Here is a 13114-nt window from a genome sequence, read left to right on the forward strand (position 1 = left end):
TCCAATGGGCTAATAGGTCTATAAACTAAGCTGAGAAGATGAGGAGAGTGCCCCCAGGCCTCTGAGTGGAGCCTCCTGAAGCCTCCAGGAGCTGTGTGGAGACTCAGGGCTTGTCACAGGAAACCCTTGTCTCCACCCACTGCAGGACCCACTGCCCCACTTCCCACCATGACCTGCCTCTCATCTTTTATTGATGGAAGAAATTTTGTCTCCTGGGCAGGCATATTAATAGCCTGATGGGTATACAGGCACACATAAGGTGACCATATATTGTCCAAACCAGGACATATTTGAAAGGGAAAGGGGGCACTATTAACAATTATTCTGGGGCAGTAGACTTAAACCAGGATTGTCCTGGGTTTGTAAATACATGAGGCAAAGAAAGTGAAGAATTTGGCTTCCACCATCAGACAGTACTAAGTATCAACAAAATGTTAGATCCTTCAGTGTTTCACTGGGAAGTACTAAGCACCCTTTCAAACGGGTTATCAGCAACAGGGTCAAATAGCCTTTTATGAACTCAGGACTATCAGGTCTACCCTCCCTGTGTATCACGAAGTTTCTTCTTTACACCCAGGGTACCTAAGTCAACCTGTAATTCTGAGTGAAAATCGAGGGTGATGGTTGCCTAACTGCTGGCTGGTTCAGGTTTCTCCCAGTGCAGATTCTTAAACATCATCTTGTAAGATCATCTTATTTTAAAGTCTGAGTCTGTGGTCTTTTATTTTTCCACAACTACACACAGCACAAAAGCATCCAGTGTCTTCCTGGGGATCTACTTTTTTCTCTATAAACCTCCCGATACCATGCACAGCCCACAAATATGTGGCCATGTCAATTTTCACTCAAACACTTACAATGGATTTCTTTTACAAATTCTGGTGTGTTCCCACATCATGGGAAACCAGGGTAACACGAACACTTTAGCCCAGAACCATCCCAGGGACTCAGCATCCTTCACAAGCAAGGTAATGGGGTTTTCACTTGACTCAGGGACCCCACCAGAGCTCGTATTCACAGCTCATCTCATTATAGCCAAGTGCTCTCTACCTTTAACAGCAGTGCCCTGGGTATTTCTTCCAGCCATGGCCTGTCCTGTTTGCAGGAGGCTTGCTCACTTGGTTTGCTGGGAGTCCCTACTGCTAACTACTTCCCTATACTACCTAGAGTTTTCTCTCTAGGGTTTTGTTTGTTGGGACTTAAGATGAAAGTACAAATGACCCCATAGGACTGGAAGCAACAATTTCACTCACTTTTCAGTGTGAATGTGTTTGATCAGATAATCCCTCCCAACATCTGGCTGAGCAGTGGAAGGAAGGTAGTCTTCACGCAGGTAGAAGGGGTCTGAGGACCCAGGGGGGCGAGGCAAAAGGTGGGGCTCTGCAGAACCAGCGAGCAGCCTCAAAGTCCCTTAAAGACACACTGGCCTTGGGCTAGCCCTTTGTTGTGTGATTTTATGAGGTCATAGTTCCAACAACCAGGAGTTCCACTTGTGTGAAGAGGGGGCTCATGGTCTCCAAAATGGTAGCCAAGAGACCAGGCAACAAAGGGTAGGTGGGGAAAGCCTAGCCCCATCTTTTGTATCGAATCCTTCTCCCTAATTATCCATTTCAGATAACTCAGCAACCATCTCCTGGGCAGACTGGCACCAACACCCTTGGCATTGTCCCCGTCAGGAATGGGGACTGACTGGTAGCTGTTGGGCCACTGGGGGTCCCCTCTCAGCCTCTTTTCACCTACAGACTCTGCTCAGGCGCCCCAGCGAGCTACTGCCTGCCACCCAGCATGAGCAAAGAACCAAAGTCATTTCCTCACCCCAGCCACTGTGGAAGAGGCCCCCTGCCAGACTCCCGCTTCTTTGAAGAAACACAACTGAGACCAAGTGAGAAGTAGCTACAGTTTAATACAAACCTGCACCAGAACACAACGTGTCGGGCTGTTTTGTTTTTGCCTCCAATGGGTGGCCAAAGCACAGGACCTGTGTCGTCTTGGGGTTGACACAACTTAGCACCATGACATTTACAGAGGCGCGAGGAAGTCACTTGGGTGCTGGAGGCTCCATTCTGACCCCAGGCTGTGCCTGCCACCTGGGCAGCTGGAGGGGAGTTGGGTTTTCGCGTGGTTCTGTGGTTTCTGGATCAGTATTGGAAAAGCCCTCATCACGGCATTGGCTTGACAGACCTACTGTGGACTCCTAGCACGACACACACGCACACCCACACGCACACACAGTAGCACAATTTTCTGGCAACTTAACCCCACAAACCTAGAGAGCAGCTAAGGCAAGAACAACAGTATTTATTCAGCAAGTACAAGACCAGTTTGAGAGCTGCATTCAGTGCAACCAGAGATCCTTTTCACTCCAGCCAGGAGCCAGAGGGGCTGGTGATGGAGCTGGCTGGAGCTCTGCATAGGGGCAAGGAGTGGGTGACTATCCTTTTAACCTCCTTCTGACTTTCATCTAGAAGCTCCTGGGCAAGGGTGGGGTCTGTGTAAGGATCGGGGATGGATGAATGGAAGGCCTATGGTGGACCACTCCAAGATGTGGTCTTCCAGAGCCAAGGACCATGCATCTCTCAGGCGGAGGCACTCAGAGAAGGTAAAGCTTTCCTAGCCCAAGCAGTGATGCTCTGCCCACTGGACATCACCACTGCCCGGCTCTTTGGCATCTGCCCAAGGCCCATGGCCCAGCAAGGGCTGAAAGGGATGAAGATGATGTACATTGTACCAAGGGGTCAGTGTCATAATTTAGTAGGCCCAGACTCCTACCTACTGTCCCCTCCATATGCCTCTGCTCCCTGGGTTACCATCTCTGACCTTTTTGACCCAAAGTGAGGAAGATGAGCGTGAAGGGAGAAGTGGGGATGTGGAGGCAGCTAAAGCACATGGGAAGCCCCCAATGTTTAGCTAGTTCTGGCTCAAACAGCGAATATGCATCAGTTTGTTTACAAGAAAAATCTATCTACCTGTGCAAAACAAAGCAGAATACCTAGCAGGGGAGTAAGTTCTCTAGTTGGCTAAACTCCTGGGTGGGAGCTATAAGAGATGTCACCCCACTCTTCCCTCCTCAGCTAGGACAGACAGCCAAGCTTTTAAGGGTAGTCATGGGCACTTCTGGGTCAGAAGGCCTAACCTTTCTGGGTCTCTCTGAAATGGGGAGAATGATATGCTCTGTTGTCATGAGGAGCATTCAGAGTTCATATATGGAAGTGCTTTGCAAAATTGAAAAGCACTACAGAAACATGCCTCTGCATGTTTGCCCATTAGCCCAGAGTCCAGGAGCCTCGTGCAAGCCTGGGGTGCTCAGACCAAATGTGCAACGTGAAATCACTCCCCAAGTGGAGGACAAGGTTTAACAAAAGCAGGTGGTTGAGTCACTGCCCAGCTCACTCAAGGTGGATGGAGATCCCCCAGCTTCTAGTGTTTCCACGGAAACCTGGAGTTCTATGGGAGGGCCCAACTGGCTGTGGGGGGACCTGGAGGCCCCAGCAGGGGAGAGTGAGGTGCTGACCACAGGAGCCCACAGCCCCTGTGCAGCGAGCTGGGTTCTCCTGCCAGGTCCTGTGGGCCTGGTCTCCTTTCCTGGCATTTAGCCAGTTTGTGACTCCTAATCCCAGTCCTCTCTTGCCAGGGGTGAGGCCTCTTGCCAGGCACACAGGTGGAGCAGGTGGGCCACCATCCAGCAGGGGGAGTTTCCAGGAAGCTGGGCGTGTGGGGCGTGTGTGCTGGTAGTGACCAGTGCCAGAGATGGGACACGCCACTCTGCCCCCCAAAGGTCTCCAGTACCAGCATACTGGGCACCCTCTCAGAATGCAGGAAATGAGACCAGGATGGGAGGCAACAGGAAGAGGGCCTGGGACAGGGCCTTCGGCAGCCTGGAAGACTCCAGGTAGGGAGAGGAAGGGCCTGTGAGTCCAGCACCGCAGGCCCCGTCCATGTCCCAGGCTGTCTGGTCGGTGTCGAGTGCAGCATCTCTTGAGGTCCACATCTATTCCTGTTTCTATGCTATGCTAGTGACACGAAGCACCGATATTTTTCACAGGATGCACAAACAAGTCAAATCAAACCACTGGGCAAACCAAACGTGCAAAACAAAGTCATGTACACGCGCCTGGCACCAGCCTTGCGCCCCGCCAGCTAGCCCTTCTGGGCCTGTGAATCCCAGAGGCTGGAGTGGAGAAAGGAAGAAGCTGGCAAAGGGTGCAGAGTATCCCAACCACACCCACACCCAGGGGGTCCCAACCACACCCACACAAGGGCAGGCAGGAAAAAGCGGAACATCCCAGGTAAGGCTGGGAAGCTAACACCTGTCTCACTGGGGAAAGTGACCACAGGGCCTAAAGGCATGGGAGAGGGAATCTTTTTTTAAAAAACACAGCTGCTAAAGTGCTCTGGACAACTGGCAGGTCAGCCAGGGGACAGGGCACTAAAGTCTGGGCTTTCCCAAAGCCAGCACAGGGAGGCAGGTGTGAGGGGAGGGGCTGGGCCAGGCTCTATGCAGTGGGCTCTGTGCATGGTGTGGGTTTCCTGGGCCCCAGAAACGCCTGCCCAGGCCAGGGCAGGAAAGGACTGCAGCAGGAGGAACACATTTCAAAGTGCCTGTTCGGGTTGGTTGGCTCAAAGCACAGTAAATCACATGTCAGACACTGGGAGGGCTCTCCGTTCCATGGCCCCCTCAGGTGTGCTGCCCAGCCCAGCCTCTCCCGCCCCCTGCAGCTGTGGCCGGAGGGTATGTGGGCTGGTGGCAGCAGTGTATCCTCACTTGGGGGGCTGGTCGGTGCCTTTACCAAATGCCGCTTGACCTGCCTCCAGGGGGAGCAAGGATCCGCGCTGAAGCTCGCTTTGGAACATGGTCATCTATTTGAGAACCTGTTGGGAAGGAAGCAGAGGGTGAGCTCGGCTGTTCTTGCCTGGTAATAAAAGCATGGCCTCTCTCTCTTGGTGGAAGCTGTTAGGCCCTTGTTGTGTAAGATCTCACTTAATCCTCACAACAACTTCATCCCATTTTACAAATAAGAAAACTGAGGCTCAGGGCCATTAAGTAACTCACGCAATCTTACATAGCGTGTAAGTAGTATAGAGCCCACATTTGAAACCAGCTCTTCCTGATTCAGAACTCCACTGTTTTGGAAAATCAAAGAACCATACCCCAAAAGCCCCCACATCTTGAAACCCCAAGACTTAGAGTAAGAGGCCTGGTGCCCAGGGAGTGTAGTGGCACACTCCTCAGCCAGCCTCATCTAGATCAGACAAGGCTGGGAGCAGAGGGAAAACAGGAGGTTGCCTGATGTTTGCTGAGTCTGAGAGGGGTTCTGCCCAGAGATTTGGGGGGCAGGAGGGTAAGAGCCACTGGCCAGCAGGGGCCAGGCTCTGAGGGCCTTGCCTCTTCTTGTGGCACTGGCTGCTGCAGGAGGGGTTGTGCCCAGGCAGCATGTGAACCTCCACCTCCTGGATTGGTGTGGCCTGGGTGCCCACAGACACTCCACACCTCGGATCCCTTTCTGACTTCCTGCACTTACGTCTCCTCTGGTGGGGTGGCAGTGGCCCGGGAAGCAGTGATCTAGGCAACTAGACTGGCTTTTGAGAATGGAGTGGTGGGGGGGACTCCTCCCCACAGGCTCTTGCTCTGCCAACAGGAGCCACCTGTCTTCTGCCCAGAGCTGCTCTCAGCACTCAGCTGGGCTCAGGGGAAGCTCTGCAGGGAGCCCTGCTCCCTTGAACCCTTGACATCCAGCTGAGCCCTCTGCCTCTCACATCAGGACGGTTTATGAACCGCTCCCATCTCCCCCAGTAAATGCCCTGCTCCGTGTGGAAGGATCTGAATCTTGATCCTCTGGCTGTTCCAGCCCTTGCTGAGCTGCATACAGGGAGACGCAGCTCCACCCCCTTTGAGTAGAGGTCAGTTTCCATCAAAGCTGCCTGCAGGATCAGGGCACCTTATGCCTCTGCTCTTTCTCCACTGAGGGTCACCATGTATGAGCAATGACCCCTACCTTTAACTACGCCAAACACCTGGGGTATGCGTGGTTGACAACATGCCCTGAGCACAGACACACCCCATATATTATACCCTGTATTACATATAATACAATTCCTGGTGAAAAAGAAGGTAATGGAGGGGCAAATGTGGGGATAAGGGAGGGAGGGCAGGGAATAGGGAGACATCAGGTCTTTCAGAGAGGCTGGGCAGGAGCAGGCATGGGGATAGGATGAGACCATATTGGGGGTGCACCGCATGCAGCAGACAGGGTTAACTCTCTGAGCTTGGGTGTCTCTGGGGGTGCCCCCTATGCCCCCTATACACAGAGCCCTTAAGATGTTCCCAGGATTGAAGATAGCTGAACTTAGAAACCATAGGGAGAGCCCCAGACTGGCCATGGCTGTTAAGAGTGCCTGGTGCCTAGGGACCGGAAGAGCCCTCTTGCCCTGGCTAATATTTGTTTGTCTCTACTCCGGGACCCAGCAGTGGTCACAGGACAGGAGGTGGGAAGGGAGGGAGAAGATGCAGAGGAAAAGCAGCCCAAGCCCACTGCCTGGACAGGCCTTTCCTCCTGGCCCCTCTGCCCCCTCCTGCCACCGCACTGTGGTGGACACACAGGTGCCCATCTGAGGGGCCCTTGCTCTTACCAGAGAGGCTGAAGCTGGATTCATGAAGGTCCCTCATGCCTCCATGTCGGGTAACAGGCCGGGTAGGAGTGTCTGCGAGTGGCGTTCCCATCTCTTTTTTCCCAGGATGCACAACAATGGCCACATCCCCCAGGTAGGGTGTGCGGTCCACTCCCTTCACCTTTAAGGTCTAGTGAAGGATGGACAAGGAGAGAAAGGGAAACAAGGACACCATCAGAGCCCAGACATCATCGCCACTAGAGCCTCCTGGATGGCTGACGGGACCTCAGACACTGCCACTTGGCTTGGGACCCAAATTACAGCATGTGACAAAGGCTTCTTACAACTCGAGCTCAGGCAGCGAATTCTTTTATCTCTTAAACAGAGTGTGTGTGTGTATGTGCAAGCACATCTATGTGGACATACACAGGAGAGAGACTCACTTGTTCTGCTCAGTGTTGGTGGAATCCTTTCTAAGGTAGCAGGTAGAATTCTGAGGTATTCAGACTTAGAGAACACCCCTCACATGGGACAACATTATCCCCTCGCTTGCCAAGCTCCCAAGAGGTCATGCCTTTTACTGTGATCTGACAACTTTGTGGGGATAGAGGCAAAATTTGGCCAATTTGGGGATGAGAATTCCCCAGTAGCAATACTGGTTAATTCTGTACTCACAAAGTGTAAGTTAAGATATAATTCATATCCAGACAACCTGGGTTCCAGTTCCATCTGATACTTATGAAGCTGTGTGACTTTGTATAAGTTGCCTAACCTCTCTGTGCCTGTTTCCTTATTTGTAAAGTTAGGATAATAGTACCTATTAATACTATATATTGAGTTATTATGAGATCAAATGCATTAATATATGTAAAGCTCTCAGAACTGCTCTGGCACATGGCAACTGACATACTGAGTACCAGCAGCTCTTACTGCAGAGGTCTTTTTCAAGGGCCTCATCCTGTCTAAAGGTGAAGAGGAAGCATTGTGGTGGGAGTGAATGCATAAAGTCTGAAGGAGCAGCACAGACGATCTACAAGCCAGGCATTTGTCAGGAACATAACCTCAAGCTGCCTGCTGCTCAGTGCTTACAGAAAATCTTGTTGAGAGAAATGATACAGGTGAGCTCTTGAAGGATCTTCTGACTACATGTTTCTTTATATGTAATCCCTACATATTCTCCAACAGCAGATCTGTAGTTTAGCTCAACTCTCAGAGTGCAAACCTGGTCTGAACCACTTTGGTCTTCACCAGGTTGCACTTTGGCATTGCAGCTGGAGCCCAGGGTCCCGGTGGTGAAGTGGGAGCACAGGCCTTGGATGGATCCTGAGTGAGTGACCTCAGCAGGCCACAGCTCCTGGCAGCCCCTTGCTGCTGCCTGTACAGTGGGCCCTCCACCAGAGCTGCTTTCTTCCCCAAGGCCCATGCTCTTTAGGGACTGATGATTTATAATTTTTGGAAAATGAGTTTTTTTGATAGTTTTATTTTTCTGCATACTTGCATTCTTTTACATAAAGACTGTAACAGCAGAGCAGATAGCACTGGCCTTTTCTTGAGGACCTTAGGTCATCAGGCCTCCTATAAAGGGATGTAGGGTTGGATTTACATCAGTCTGGCACCTGGAGCTCCTCCACCGTGGCTGGCCCGAGGAGCGACCTGCAGTGAACTGACATCGATCTTACATTTTTGTGAGGCTGGCTTTCAGAGGGCTTGAAACACTTTCTCTGCCTTCTCTTGACCTTAATTCCTGACTAAAACATCTTTTTTGGGAAGGCCACAGAACTCTTGTCAGATATCCTTGTTTTTCAAATCGAGATATAATTCATATACCATAAAATTCACCATTTTTAAGTATACATTTCAATGGTGTCTAGTATATTCATGACATTATGTCACCACCACCCTGTCTAGTTCCAGTACATTTTCATCATCTCAAGGAGAAACCCCGTACTCACCAGCAGGCTTCCACTCTACCCTCCCTCAGCACTAAGCAACCAGTAATAGATTTTTGTCTGTGGATTTGCTGCTTCTGGACATTTCACACAATGGAATTATATACTATGTGGTCTTTTGTGACCAGGTTCTTTCACTAAGCATAGTGTTTTTAAGGTTCATGTACACTGTATATAGCATATATTGGTACTCCATTCATTTTTATGGCTGAATAATATTCCATTGTATGGATATACCATTTATCTATTCAACAGTTGATGGACATTTGTGTTGTTTCCACTTTCTGGCCTTTATAGGAATAGTGCTCCTATGAACACTCATGTACAGCTTTTTGTGTAGACATTTATTTTTACTCCTCTGGAGTATATATCCAAGAGTAGAACTGCTGAGTCATTTGGGAATTCTGTATCTTAACTTTTTGGGAACTGCAAAACTGTTTTCCAAAGTGGCTGTTCCATTTGACATTCCTTCCAGAAATGAATGAGGGTTCCAGTTTCTCCACGAGCTCACTAACACTTGTTTTTCATTTTCTTTTTTAAAATTATAGCCACCCTTTATCAGATATTCTTGTGTATGAAGGCACTGCTCTTACAGTTCTTCCTGGCATATCCAGAGGCAGGGCTGAGGCCTCCTGCCATTGCCCACATCTAGGCGGCATCCTGGACACAGGACCCTTTACCTGCCTGAGTGACCCCGAGTTTGCTTTTGGACTGAACACTGCAATAACTAACGTCATATTTTTTTCAGATGATCTGCTCTACAGAAGACCTGGTTTTGGATTTTTTTGGGAGAGAAGAGTCGTTAGTTATTCTGAGAGCCCTGGGCCCTCACATGTGAAAGCTTGCCAGCAGAGTTCATCTTTTGGTATAAATATGCCGTGTTAGATGGTTTCTTTTCAAATATCAGTTTTATGCACCTTTAGTTCATCAAGACTGGGAAGGAGCCAAAGAATGACAGTACCTCAAGAGCCCCTGAGCCTCTGAATCAAAAGAAACTCAGTGGCCATAGACATGCTTAGGCTTCCATCTTGTGCCTTCAGGAACTCAGGGCTCCCAGGTGGCCTGATCATTTAAGATTCCACGTGGTAATAATCAAAGGCGGGGCATGGAAACCAGCATCACCTGACTCTAGATTTCCTCTTGAACCATCACTCGCTCCCCTCGCAGCACAGGGTGAGATGAGGTCTTGGTTAGGGGCCTGGAGAGTGCACGAAGGCCAGCCTGCCCACCACCTCACCTGATGGAACCCATCTTTCTTCTGGCCCTTGGGTCATCCCAGGGCTGGGGGTTCACAGGCCAGCAGGAGCAGAGGGTGTTCAGAGAACAGCTGGGGAGGGCAAAGGCTGAAGCAGCTACTTGTGAAAGCCTTGGGCGCTCCAGGAGGGGACAGGGGTGGGAACAAGGAGAGGAGGCCTGAGGAACTGAGAAAAGGAGCTTGACTTCTGCATAAAGGATTAGAGAACCAAGACAATAAGAAGGCTTGGCTGAACAGAGGTCGTGTGACCACTTAATGGCAAGTGTGCCAGGCCAGAAACAGCTCCTAAAAAGGCCTATTCCTGAGATATTACTAAACAGATTTCTAGAGCTCAGTAATATGGCAGCTGAGTCTATTTTCAAAGACCTTTAAATCTCTGGTCCCCTGCTGGAAGCCAGAGCCTAGCAGGAGTGGGGAGCGTGAGACCTGGGCATGGGAAGTTGGTGCTGATTTGGGACAGTGATCACAATATGGGGCATAGGGGTAGAGAGGTCACCTGGAAAGGGCCCAGAAAATGTCCCCAGTGAACTGCTGCTAGCTAAAAACCTCACAGCCTACATTATTGGGTCTCTGCCCTCGACAGAAAAACAGCCACTGACAAGGCTAGACTAGGCAGTTTTCCTGATTTACCCAAAATCCTTCAGTGTTACTCCCTCCAGAACACAGATTAAGCACCTGCTGTGTACAGAGGACTAGGATGTACTAGGCAAAAGGAACAAAAGAATAGGACACAGAAGATGGGTGAGAAAATTAAAAAAAAAACAATCCAAAGGATTGACATCCCTTAAGCGTGCATGATCACAACAGCGGCAGCCCGGTCTGGGCAGGAGGGAGCTCTTAGCCCACAGAGGACCCCAAGGCCCTCGGCCATGAGCTAAGAACATCTGCCTTTTCCAGACAGCATCTGTAAATAGCTATGCAGGAGCATTTTGAAGCCATAATAATATTGCATTTTTGTTGGAGAGGGGGCATAGGAAATAGTAGGATGTGTTCAGTTGTCAGTTTGTCAGATTTACTCCTTCTGGTGAGGTGGGAGCCCCACCCAGAGTCCAAGGCCGCACTTCCCAGCACCTGGAGTTGTCAGTGAGGATTCAGGCCATATTCTCTAGGGCAACTCTCATAGGTAAGGTTGGACAATCAATCCCCAAGCAATGAGGCAATAGCCAGCCTTCTTGGGGGTGACTGTGTCTCCCCAGGGGACAGGAGCCCCTGAGGATGAGGTGGAGCTGAAAGCTTTAGTGAGCATCTAGGGTGCTTATGGAACCCAAGGCTGGGTGGGACCCTGAGGCCCAGACTATTCCAGACCTGGCCTGATCACTTCAGCACTGGGGGCCCGGACTTAGCAAAACCCACCCCAACTATAGTCACAGGGAGTGGGGTGGTTTCAGTGAACGAGTGACTCCAGGGCAAGTATGGTAACCCAGGCCGAGCTAGGAATCCCCTGCCCTGCAGGGCGGCGAGAAGACCCCTGGAGACCAGTCACCGGGGACAGCTGAGACCCCTCAGTATTCCCTCTGCTTGAGGGGAATTTTTAACACATTTTCCTTTGTTATAGGTGCTTTTACTATTTTGATTGCTCCCAAAGTGACCACTCCAGGGAATAGGATTTGGTGGGAAAAAAGTGAGAATGTCTGAGACTTCAAACAGTCACATGAGGTGTCCCCAACTCGGGCTTCAGCCTCTTCCCATGCTTCCTCTTCTGCCGCCCTCATCTTACCTTTTCTCTCTGGACCAACTTCTTGTAGACAGTGTCGGGGAAGGACCTCAGGGGACAGAACTTGCCGGTGCCCTCAGCGCACATGAAGACGCCGTTCTCATACACGACGCGCCCCCGGCTGATGGTGACCAGCGGGACGCCATGGCAGCGCATGTTCTCATACAGGTTGAAGTCTCCTCCCTGCACCTGGGTGCTGGCTGAGATGGTCCTGGAGGGGGGCAGTGGAAGGAGAGAAAGATAAGGATGTCACAGCTCAGAGGGAAGGACTGATGCTCAGTGGGAAGGGATGATCCCCACAGTCTGGCTGTGGTGGCCTGAGCTGTGTCCCCCCCCAGATTTATATGCTGAAGTCCTCAGCCCCAGTATCTTACAATGTGTACCTGGAGATAGGTAATTATAGTAAAATGAGGTCATATGGGTGTGTCATAATCCAATCTGACTGTGCCCTTGTAAGAAGAGGAAACTGAAGCACAGGGCATGTCCACACACAGAGGCAAGACCACATGAAGGCAGAGAGAGGAGACAGCCATCTGTAAGCCAAAGTGTGAGGTATCAGAATAAAATCAACCCTGCTGACACCTTGATCTTGGACTTTCAGCCTCTAGAATTGTGAGAAAATAAATCTCAGTTGTTTAAACCACACAGTCTGTGGTATTTTGTTACAGCAGCCCTAGCAAACGAACACAGTGAGCTAAACTCATGGGGCCTTTCTGCCAACAACAACCAGTTAACAGCCATGATGCTAGAGCAGCAGGCACCCACCCCAGGCACCAGGATGCAGAGCATGGGCCCTAATGGAGAAGACAGTGTGGCAGTCTGGGCATGGGGATGGGTAGTGGTGACACATCAGGTCAGCTTTCTTTGCAATCCAACCTTTTATCTTCAAAATCCCAGCGTATTTTTATCTTGTTCATTGCTAGCTTGTACACCTAGAAAAGGGCCTGGTGAACAGTGGCATTTAACCAGTATTTGTTGAGTGAATGGAACTTAATATTAAAAACTATGCCCACCCTGCCAGCCCAAATCTCTGAGCAAAAATGATGCTCTGTATCCTGTGGCATGGCAACTCCTGCCACACTTCATTTATTCTCAGCTCTGCTCAGTAATGCTGGGGTGTCAAGCGCCGTGCCCTCAAGAACACCCACGCTCTCCATGAGAGAGGCAGAGGGCTGTGGAGGAGCCTGGAAAGGAGTGTCAGGGTATCTGTCCCGTGCAGCCACTTTTTAGCTATGTGGTATGAGGAGTCCCTCTGCTCTCTGCTCTTAGTTTCTTCAATATAGTAAAATGAGAATAAGGACTCCAGGCTTGAGTGCTTCTTGGGGCTGTGTGAAAATCAAATGAGATAACTGACAGGAAGCAGCTTGGAGACACGGTGAAATGCTGCACAGGTGAAGCTGCACCGCAGTAGCTCTCAAAATGGTCCTGTTCACCATTGTGCTCCTAGGGCCCGGACTACGGCAGGCCCTTAGATATTTGTTGAATTGAGTACACCTCAGGGTCACACTTCTCTCTGCTAGAAGTAGTGCAAAGATGATATGCCTTTGGAGTTCTGTAATACAAGTCCCTTCAAATCCCAAGTCCCTCTAG

The 13114-nt window shown here is 50.4% G+C and overlaps 1 protein-coding gene across 2 annotated transcripts in view; it reads right to left on the reverse strand.

The window, feature by feature from the left end:
- The window catches only part of DPYSL5 (dihydropyrimidinase like 5), an 84395-nt gene that overhangs the window by 2889 nt on the left and 68392 nt on the right, over positions 1–13114 (reverse strand). For both annotated transcript variants that reach the window (XR_012122340.1, XM_017650716.3), the window contains exons 11-13: positions 11528–11735; positions 6628–6796; positions 4763–4869 (exon numbers count right to left, since the gene is read on the reverse strand). Coding sequence is in view for 1 of the 2 variants with exons in the window: in XM_017650716.3 (XP_017506205.1) it covers positions 4784–4869; positions 6628–6796; positions 11528–11735 (463 nt within the window). In the remaining variant the exon portion in view is untranslated. The remainder of the gene's footprint in view (positions 1–4762; positions 4870–6627; positions 6797–11527; positions 11736–13114) is intronic.

Source organism: Manis javanica, chromosome 1 (genome assembly GCF_040802235.1).
Source record: "Manis javanica isolate MJ-LG chromosome 1, MJ_LKY, whole genome shotgun sequence".
Lineage (NCBI taxonomy): Eukaryota > Metazoa > Chordata > Mammalia > Pholidota > Manidae > Manis > Manis javanica.